Raw genomic sequence first — 10,729 nt, 5'->3', positions numbered from 1 at the left:
AATTTTATTTTATTTTTATCAATATAAAAAAATAAAGGAATAACTAATTATTTTGATATTTACTTATATATATTAGAATAAATATACTTTTTGTCCTTAAAGTTTGGCAAAAATTTTAAAAATACCTCTAAATTTTATTTTGTTTCAATTTTGTCCAAAAAATTTTCGATTTGTATTAAATATACCCTCGACAGCTAAAATTTCAAAAAAATTTAAGACCAATCTAACAATATAAAAAAATAATGTAAAAAATTTTTAGAGCCACAAAAATAGTATATTCTTTCTAATCCTTAAAGAACCACTTTATACTTTTCTCAGCATACACAAATCCCCTATTCAAATAATTTTACCAAGCCTATATCAAAGTCCAAACCAAGCCTATATCCGAGTGAGTCCTCTTTTTTTCCCGACGACTACACCTTCTCTTTTTTTTTTTTTTTTTTGGTCAGGAAGACAACACCTTCTCATATCTACTTTAGACCCTGTTGGGCTTCAGGAAACAGTTATAATTAAAACCCACGGGCCCAAAATCGCTTCCATCAGGCCAGCACCACTCCGGAACAAAGGGCAACCGGCGGCGAACAGAGATCGACAAAGGCAATCTGAGTCGTCGAGGGAGAAGAAACATGGCCTCGTTTGGTTCTCTAAAATCCACGATATTCGAAAGAGAAGAGAGAAAACAGTGCGTATTTTTTCTTCTTTGTTCTTTATTTCTGCGTCTTATTATTTTCTTGTTCTTTAGGGTTCCATAACGTGAATGTTTTTCAGGCAGTATCAGGCGCATATTCGAGGCCTCAATGCATACGATCGCCACAAAAAATTCATAAAAGATTATGGTATGATGATTCCACATTTCAAGTTATAACTATACAGCTTCTTTTCAATTTGACTATTATTATTATTGTTGTTTTGCTTTGTTCTTCTTGATTGAATTGTGAAAGTGTAGGAATGTGTTCATCTTTAGTGATCTTTGATACTGTCAATTGCTTTATAACCAAGAAGAGTTTATATTATTATGTGTATGTTTTTAAGAATTTAAATTGGTTGCCCAGTGTAAAAAAGTTTTATGAATGATTTGGTGCTTTATTTCCGTTACCTTAAAAAGTTTTACAATTCAAGAATTTTCTTGAATGCTTGTTTAAGATTCTCTTTTAGTGGATAGAAATTATTAAGCTTGATTTTTTAAATAGCACCCTCAAATAATTTTTGTTTATAAATGGACAAAAGGAATTAATCAAATCCTGAGCATTTTGATTTGGTTGGGTCCTTATGTCCTACAGGAAAATGGATGATGAACAATCTCCTCCTCTGAGAAAGAAAGGAGGCTACAATCATCCTGAAATTTAAGTAAAACCCTGTTAGTGTTCACAACTTGTTCTTATGTTTTTTCTTCTGGTGCCATTACCAATTCAAGAATAATGATGCTCTAGAGTTAAATTAGCTTGTTGTGTTTCTTCTTCTGTTTTCTGTGTTCTGTTAGTGGCAACTTTTAATTTGCTTCAATTTTCTGCTGGAAGTTTGATGTGAAACACCTTTCCAAAAAGTATTGATATTTGGTAGGGTATTGTAGTAAGATTTCTTCTATTGTTGCTGTTGTTTCCGGGAAGTTTTTGTAGCATTTCTGTGTAATGTAATCCTAAGTTCAAGTGCTCCAAGTTATTTTATTTTATTATCTTGGTACTATTTCCAACAAGAGACTTTTCCTTATCTTAGATTTTTTAATTTTTATTTCTTGACATTACAGTTAGTTTCTACAGGCAAGATAAACCTTCAAATATAAAGTTGCCTATCAAAACAGATCAAGACACACTAAGAGAAGGATACAGGTAGGATTATCATATTCACAGCTTATATTAGCTAAAACTGTACAGGCATTTTATTTTCTATCCTTATCATTTCTTCTCTCAACTTGTGTCATATATGACAAAATCTTAATTCTGTTAATCTAAATCTATTGCAAGATTCATACGCTCCGAGGAAGATGATATGGATTCATCATGGGAACAAAGGCTGGTGAAGCGTTATTATGATAAGCTTTTTAAAGAGTATCCTTTAGAAACTTTGATCATTTTGTGCTAAAACTGTATATACAGTAGGAATGCTGGTTTATTTTATTTTATTCTTTTTTCAATTACTTTTTGTTGGTTTCATATTATGAATTTGTTTTACTTATTTGTTAAAAAGATTGTTGAAAATGCAAATTTATTGAACTATTTCAACTTGAATTCAGATGGTTGCCTGTAATATGTCAACAATTCTTATACCAGGCCTTATATTTTTTATTAGACTACCAGGCCTTATATACACTTTTATTTTATGAATGTTTATTTTACAAATCTTTATTTTTTCCACAATGTGACCATGAGGGTTGTTGTGGCCTTGAGCTTGTTGTTCACTTGTTTGTTATTGATGAGAAATATTTATTTATTTATTTTTCTTTTACAATAAGTTTATTAAATATACCATGAGTTTTGCTGTGAATTTTGTTGCACTTGTTGGCTTGTTTACCTTAAATCTTTTCAAGATACTGCCTTGCTGACATGTCGCAGTACAAGAGTGGTAAGGTAATTGTCTGCAACATATATGCTAGATTGTTGTGCCATTATGGTTGTTTAGGGTGGTAATCCGAAATTGGTCACTCTTCAATTGATTAGATCACCATTGGTTGAGCCCTTGACAAAAATTTCTGTTTCTTTACTTCCCATATTTCATATTCCTCCATATGAGTCATTGTTTGTTTATCCATGTAAGCAAACAGAGTGCACAGAAGGAGTTCATGCTGATTCAATCTCATTGGACGGTTTTTTTGTTTTTTTTGTTTTTTTTTTTTTTTTTGAGGTGGTGTGGGTATGTCAGTGTATCAAATTTACACTTGGGTCAGAATTTATAATACGTTCCTCTACCTTTGTGCTAAGTGGCAGGGTGGATATCTATTAAGGTTCTTGCAAGCTATACATCTTGTTATGATTATTTTCATTGTAAGGTCCTCGGTTAAGAAGCTCCGTTTAACTTTGGTTTGGCCTTTTGATTGATCTCCATTTTGCTTAAGCGAAAAGCTGTTTATTGGTAATGAGGAGATGTGTAACGTGATAACTAGGATAGTTGGTGATAGAGGATATTTTGAGAATCTCGTCCTAGGATATCTTTGTAATATCCTCTCTTGTATAGATTGGGTTAATGTGTTTTAGATTTGCCTCATGTCTAGGGATGTTGATGAGGGTTTTTCTCAAGTCAAAATAATTTAAGTGATCTAAAGTACATCTCAAAGGATCACTTGTTGATGAATGGAATTTTCTTTGTAGATTGGTCTCAGGTGGAGGACAGAGAAGGAAGTCATGTCAGGCAAAGGTAATAATTATTCACTGGCTAGTTAAACTTAATATCCTCTTGCTCTTTGTCCCTGTCTTCCTGCAACTCATATATTGTGCGTTATTTCTATAGACTTCACTCAATTTTTTTTTACAAACGAACTCAACTATTCAAGAGAAAGAGCAAAACCCTCATTTTGTCATCCAAAGATACAAGCGTAATCACCTTATCTCTCATTATTTACTAGAACATTTTAATTCCAGTTTTTAAGCTTATCCGGGAACATTTTTTTATTTACAAACTTTCAAAACTTTGGCGGGACACGATATAGTTGTGCTGGAGATCATTTATAAACAACGTAGAATCATTTACCTTGTCCTTTTCTAGATTTATTCTGCTTGCATTGCTGCAGAAGTACTTGTCTTGGTTTGTTTTATAGTTCTAAACTTTCATTCACAACTTTTCAGGGCAGTTCATATGCGGTAACAAGCATTGTGATGAGAGAAATGGATTAGCCAGCTATGAAGTAAGTGCTTATTTATTGAATTTCTGTTGAAAACTCTGATAGGTATTTTCTTATGTGTGTACTAATGTGATACAGAATTAAAACCCATGAATCCTGTCTATGGTTGTACTAGACTCCAATCATAAGAGAGCTAGCTATACATAAATTGAAATACTTAAGAATAAGATATGATTTTAATAAGATGTTACCTTAAAATTGGTATACAATTATCATTGGTCTTAACGAACATTATCCGGACCTATTATGCATAATTTTCTCAATCATCCGATCTTGTTAGAACTGGAATAAAAATATGGAGAAAAATTTAAAATGAATCTGTATTATTAGGTAGCGTTTGGAAGAGAGACAAAGACTGAGACTGAGAGACAAAGATTGAAATAACTTTCAGTATTGTGTTTGGTTTAAAGTGGGAGACAGAGACTGAAATAAGAATGAAGCTCTAATTTAATTTGTACAAAGGGTAAAGTTGGAATTAATTAATTGAAATGGGAGTATTTTAGGTATAAAATGTTATTAAAGTTTTAGTCTCTGACCCCAAAAATTTCAATCCCCTGCGTCCCTACTTTTTGGAAGTACTGAAATATTAAAATTTTAGGGACAGAGATTGAAATTTTAGTACTAGTCTTTGTGCCAACAAATATGATACTGAATCCCAATCTCCCAATCTCCGTCTTAGTACCTCAGAACAAACGCTACCTAAGATTGGATTAATCTTAAAGTGCCAAGATCCCTAGAAAGACTACACTAATTTAAGAACAGTTAGAGCTTCTGAACTTTCAAAGGTGCTAATGAAATGCCAAAGACTCCTAACTGATTCCATTCTCTCCTGATTTGTATTCCCTATGTAATGTAACTAATTCCTAAGTATCAAGCTCCTAACCAGATCTATATAGCCAACTTGGTGGAACATGATTTGGTAGCTGTTCTTTTGAACCTATGATGAGCTTGACTCCGTCTTTGGGATTGTTCAAGGAATCAAGAGATGAAAACTAATAATGGAAATTGTGCAAGAAGGAAAGAAACTGAGAGGAGAGAAAATGTACTGAATGCTATATCAATAATGATAGCTCTAAATTTGATAGGGTATGGTATATTGTTACAATGTGTATACAACTTTGAATCTTCTATGCTTGCCATTAATTTCTCACAACAGGAACTTGCTCAATCATGACTTACCTCAAAGGAATCATTGAAACCTACTTGCCTTACATGTAACTTATCACTCTCTAAGATACTTGTAAATATTCTAACAGTTACCAATTGATCATTTTTCATTAGTTCATCAAGATGGAGATGAAAAGAAGATTGTTCCAATTGAGGGCTTAGTTTGATGAGCTTCTCCACAGATTTTTTGAAAGACTAGCAATTATTTTAATGTTTAGGTGTCATATTAAGATCTTATTTATCCTTAAGCATTCCTTTTTTTTTTTCCCTGAAAGATGAAGAATGTAACTTCTCAGAAAATATATTCTTTTTTCCTACTTTCCTTGTGGCTATGCTTTTACCAAAAAGTTTTACTCAAACATAAAAGAATAGAAGTACTTATAATTTAAACAAAAAAAATATTTTACAATAATAATAAGCACTGAAATAATAAGCACTAAAGGGATGGGGCATTCCTTAGCAAGCATTTGGGGAGAGACCCCTTGAATAGGACCTTGATTGGCTTGATCTAACTGTTTTAGTGAAAGTATGGTTTTAGATAGAGCCAAGTGGCAATGACATCAATGCATGTAACAAACTCTGACTTTTAGGATGGGGATAATGCTTGGTTTTTTGATGTTGTTTAGCTTGTTTCATGATATTATTCTATCACTGGCTTCTACGTAGACATGATGCATAGCCGTAATTTGCATATTACTTATTAGGCGCACAGCACCGTAATTTTTACCATTTTGTTTGGCTTGTTTTGTTAAAACGTTGTTTTATCCTTCATCGATCAATTCTATCACCGGGCAATGCACAGCTGTAATTTGCATATCACTTGTTAGGTGTCCCACTAAAATTTACCATTTATTTTATATTACAGGTTAACTTTTGTTACTTCGAAGCTGGAGAAAACAAACAAGCATTGGTTAAATTGGTAGCATGTGAGAGGTGAGTTGGCACGATACATGCTGGTTTTATTGGAAATTCATTTGTATTTTTTATCGTGTCGTTTTACATATCTCCTTCTGAATGAGGCTCCCCATCACATTTATTAAGTGTTTCTACCCTCTTAATTGTTGCTTATGTACCTTTTACATACTGATAATGATTGAAATTCCTATCCTTGGAAGTGATTGCTGGATTAGGATTGCATTGATGTCTAAATCTTTTCTCGTCTTCTGAATTTACCTTTAAGAATCAATGCTGATGTGATAAGAATACAATTTAATGCATGTCTCAAGAAAATTTACTTCCATATAGATTTTAAAATATTTGTTTGACACTACAAAGTTTGCTTTCTACAACAATACCTGAACAAGAAGCCATCACTTGAGCACTTCTTGGTGACATTCCGTAATAGAAACTGAGTTTTCCAAATGTAATATCTGCAGGTGCCCTTCAAACTAGTCAATTTGTCAAATTCCAAATCCCAAAATTACCATGACTCCCTGGACGAATAGTTGTTGGCTGTAGCTTACCTACTTTTGATGCATAATCATTTAAAGGTTGTTTCATAGGGTTTTTGTTCACTGTGATTTATGTGTCTGATTTGAATTCACTTGAAACTGGGCCTTTTTAAATGGGCCTGAATTTCTAGCAAATAAGATAGAAATGTGGATAACTTCACTAAACCAATATCAAGGTAATATTTAGAAGAGAATGATGGAAAGACACCATGAAGAAAACAAACACCTAGAAAATGAAGATATGCATATTATTGGATGCAAGAGTGCTTAATCCTCTCTCTCTTTGTAAGTTCCTCATTTCATCCTTTTTCTTCACATTTCCTGCCCCTTCCTTATACCTTCCCTAACTATCCAACTTCCTACCCAAAACAACAACAACGAAGCCTTATTCCTCTACGTAGGATGGACTACATGGATCAAACGATGCCATTATGCCCTGTAATGTATCATGTCTACGGGAAGATCGTTTATACTTAAATCTCTTTTGACCACTTCATTCAAAATCCTTTTAAATCTTTCCTTGCCCTAATCACTGGTCTATTTTCCATTTAGCAGTTTTCTCTCCACAGGCCCAAGCACCTAAGATGGATTCTTCAATCTTTTCAATAATAAGTGCTTCGCTGACTTTCTCTCTTATGTCTTTGTTTCCTATATTGTCCATTTGTGTATGACCACTAATCCATCTAAGCATTTTTATTTTGGCCACACTAATCTTATGTTCATGCATCAATTGTTGCCCAACACTTTGTTCCATACAACGTTTAATGGCAGGGCAATAAACTTTATACTTAAGTTTTAAGGGTACTTTTTTGTCGCATATAAATCCCAAAGTACTTTTCCATTTTGACTAGCCGACTTGAAACTTATGGTTACATCATCCTGTATTTTTTTTTATTGTCTTAAATAATATAACTGAGATGCTTAAATCTCTCGACCTATGGTGTGTGATATATTCCTACCTACTCTGTGACCTTTTTTCTCTTTGCACCATCAGATTTACTACCTACACTGCTCCCTGAGTAGTTCAAATTTACACTACATCCAAGTAGTTGTTGATTACATTACAAAATTGGCAGTTAGGGATTTGAGGTCTTGCAGCTTTTTCCAGTCTGAATATTTCCTCCTTAGTGTACATCTGTGTTACGAATGGGGTCTATCGGTATACTATCAGCCCTTTGGGTAGGAGTGTCTCCTTCAAAGACATTAAGAGCTTTGCTTGACATTTTTAATAATTGAAGGTTTTATGGAAGATAAGATTCGTTTCAATTTTTCACTTGATTAGTTTTTAATAGATGTGCAGAGAAACTTAACTACAAAAGGCAAAAAGAGAAGGAACAATTACAGAAAAGAGTACAAGAAGAGGATAGAAGAAAGAGGTAAGGAGGAATCTTTCTTTATTCGTTCACTTGCTTCCTCTTTTTCTTTTCCTTTTGTTTTAAATTCATTTTAACCTTTGGTGGTATTAAAACTGGATCAGCCGGTTCAATTGGAAAACCGGTCATTGGCCTAGCTTGGTTTTGCATTTGAACCAACAGCTGTCAAATGTATTGAAATAAGTGTAAACAGGCCGGGTTTGGGACCAATTCGGTTTATGAACCACTATTGTTGTGAATGAGTACAATGCACATACAAAATTCTGCATTAATTATATCCATGGCCCATGATTGAACCAGGGTGCTGTAACATGTCAGTGATATGCACCAACCACTTGGCTAGCCTGCTTTTTGAGATATAAAGTCTATTTTTCATATTAATTCAGAATTGAATTATATTTTATATATTCATTTAATTAATTAATTCAATTCAATTTAATTTAGTTAATTTTTATTTATGCAATTAAAGTATTCACCTAATGATCCACTGACTGGTTGAACTAATGACCCAGTGGCCCTACCTTAATTGTCTAGTCGGTTTTTATAACTATGCTTTGATGATATCCCAGCATTGCTGGACTAATCCTTTCGGTTCTTTGACAATTGACATACCCTGAAATACCATTGGACTTGATACTGAGGAGGGCCCTGATTAATTGGTGCTTTTCCCCTGCCTCCCAGGCTTGAGCCAAGCCCAATTAATCATCGTTATTGGCTTATTAATTCACTTGTTATTGACTAAAAAATATGGAGACTTAATCTTTTCAATTTCAGGAACCGGTCAAAGAGTGCTGATGATCTAGATGAGTTCCAAGAAAGCAAAGATAGAAGACGGAAAGGTTCAGTTTATTATTTTCAACTGGAATGCCATTTTTACCTGATGGTGGGATAATTTCGGTATATTTTTAGATGGATTGATATGATCATTTTAGCACTTTAAGCTCTTTCTTTGTGGAAGGGGCAGGGAATCACTAGAGGAACATAGCACGAATTGTTGTGCCTAGTAAAGGAATTAATGCATTTAAAAATGGTTTAATGGTTAACATTGCATCACTGTTACTGGGCCTTGTAACTAAAAAAAATGAATTGGTAGGGTTGAGTCTTGTCTTTGAAACGATTACTTTTTGTGCTGTATGGGTTTTGTTGACATTGGGTGAAGAGCATTCAAAATGTAGCTTATGGGCTTCATTCTCAGTTGTGTTTTGCCGCTCATCATGTCATCATTTGCTCTCATTAGTCATTACTTAAGTTTTATCTAACGAGCATGAGAAGCTTGGTATTAATTCCGGTTTTGCTATATCGATGGGTCAAATGTATGTTTTACTTTCTTTGATTAAGATGGTGAAACTGGTAGAATTTTGCATTCGTGGTTTAAGTAGGATGATATGGAGTTGGGGTTGCACCAATTATAGAGAAGATGGTGGAATTTTGTCTGAGATGGGATGGACGTGTTTGGAGAAGGTATGCTGAGTATTGAGGCTCCAATTCAAAAGTTGGATCACATGAAAGGTAGTTCTGTAGTTAGAGGTAGAGGGAAACTTAAGAAACATTTAAAGAAAATTATCAAAAGAGATGTGATTCAAAAATAACATGATTTATGATAAGGCACTTTAGCATTGTTTGATCTATGTATAACAGATCTCATATAGCTGGGATATGGCTTAATTGTTGTCTTGTGATGGATGATTGCTATACACTTTGCCTTCTTCCCTTAGAAATGCCTGTTTCTTTTGTCTTAACATTTATATGCTTCAATTTTCCTTTTTCTTTCTCTTCTGGTTCATAGCTATAATTCTTTTCTACATGCATTTACAGGTAAAAAGGCTGCCATTGATGATGAAGATAACTTCGACGAGTTTCTCGAGGAGATGTTCCCCTGATCATGATTGGCTCAGGAATGCAAGAGATACACAAGATTAGGCATTCATAGGACAGCCATTCTTACTGATAATCAGTAAAACCGCTCAGAGAATGTTGTGGCAACTATGATTATGTATATCTATAATATGGTAGGTAAATTTTTATTGTGCACGATACATTGAATGGCTTACCTATGTAGTGTAAATAAAGTAGCTTTGCAAAAGGAACTAATTACTTGGTACTGGGAAAAACCACATTTAGTATGTGTATTGAAAAATTTATGACTGCTGGGACCAAACAAGGGGAAGGGGTTGTTATTCCATTTGGGAGTAAGATATTCATCCATTTTATAGTGATAAAATAACTATTATTATTTACAAAGAGAAAAATCTTTTTTTTTTTTTAGTTGTTGCGAATATGTATTTCGAGTAAATGTTCAAAATGGTTTATGAATTTCAAATCGCTATTAAATTTAGTCTTTGATTTTTAAAAATGACCAATTAAATCCCTGAAATTCGAAAATGTGCATCTCTGTTAGTCCTTTGTAGAAGTGCTGTGTAAACGTTGATGATGTGGAGCGTGAATTGCTATGTGGGCGTTCCAGCTGTATGCTGATGTGTACTAAGGTTGAATTTGATTCAAATTGGTATCTGGAATTGCTTAATAATACCCAAATTAGTCCATTTTTAACTATAAAATCCTAATCTCCAAATTATTGTCTTCTCTTCTTCAACCTCTATGTTGTCTCCTTCTCTTCTTTGACTCTCTTTCTCTTCTTCGCCCAAATACTCAAATTGATTTCTCGTCTGCGTGAGTGATGATGGGTGGTGGTTGATGGGTGGTGGCGAGAGAAGCCAAAGTAGCTCAAGTAGGAACAACTCTGCAGGGAGACCTTATGGGCAGCAAAGGAATGCGCAATCGGGGAGGTAAGCACCGTTTTTTGCAATTGCAGGCTTCGAACGGTGATGAAGTACTCAACGACGGCAGAGAATCCTGGTAGACCATTTTATGGTTGTCCGAACTATGAGGTAAGGTTATGGCTGTGA

At 33.9% G+C, this 10,729-nt stretch overlaps 1 protein-coding gene across 1 annotated transcript; it reads left to right on the top strand.

Annotated features, from left to right (window-relative positions):
* The first annotated feature begins 393 nt into the window (after positions 1–393).
* LOC107613051 (folate-sensitive fragile site protein) lies at positions 394–10,072 on the top strand. Its single transcript, XM_016314887.3, has 11 exons — positions 394–682; positions 769–836; positions 1,745–1,826; positions 1,962–2,045; positions 2,525–2,564; positions 3,303–3,348; positions 3,777–3,835; positions 5,865–5,932; positions 7,743–7,826; positions 8,598–8,662; positions 9,639–10,072. The coding sequence occupies exons 1-11, from the start codon at positions 627–629 to the stop codon at positions 9,701–9,703; spliced, it is 717 nt and encodes a 238-aa protein (XP_016170373.1). The 5' UTR covers positions 394–626; the 3' UTR covers positions 9,704–10,072.
* The last annotated feature ends 657 nt before the right edge of the window (positions 10,073–10,729 follow it).

Source organism: Arachis ipaensis, chromosome B8, assembly GCF_059453495.1.
Source record: "Arachis ipaensis isolate K30076 ecotype BB chromosome B8, ASM5945349v1, whole genome shotgun sequence".
Lineage (NCBI taxonomy): Eukaryota > Viridiplantae > Streptophyta > Magnoliopsida > Fabales > Fabaceae > Arachis > Arachis ipaensis.
Note: the sequence above shows the minus strand (reverse complement) of the source record. Positions and strands in the feature narration are given on the sequence as shown.

Coding starts and splice junctions, on each gene's coding strand:
- LOC107613051 (XM_016314887.3), top strand. CDS start 627: ATGGCCTCGTTTGGTTCTCTAAAATCCACGATATTCGAAAGAGAAGAG. Junction 3,349..3,776: donor GGAAGTCATGTCAGGCAAAG/GTAATAATTATT, acceptor ACAACTTTTCAG/GGCAGTTCATATGCGGTAAC. Junction 5,933..7,742: donor AAATTGGTAGCATGTGAGAG/GTGAGTTGGCAC, acceptor AGTTTTTAATAG/ATGTGCAGAGAAACTTAACT.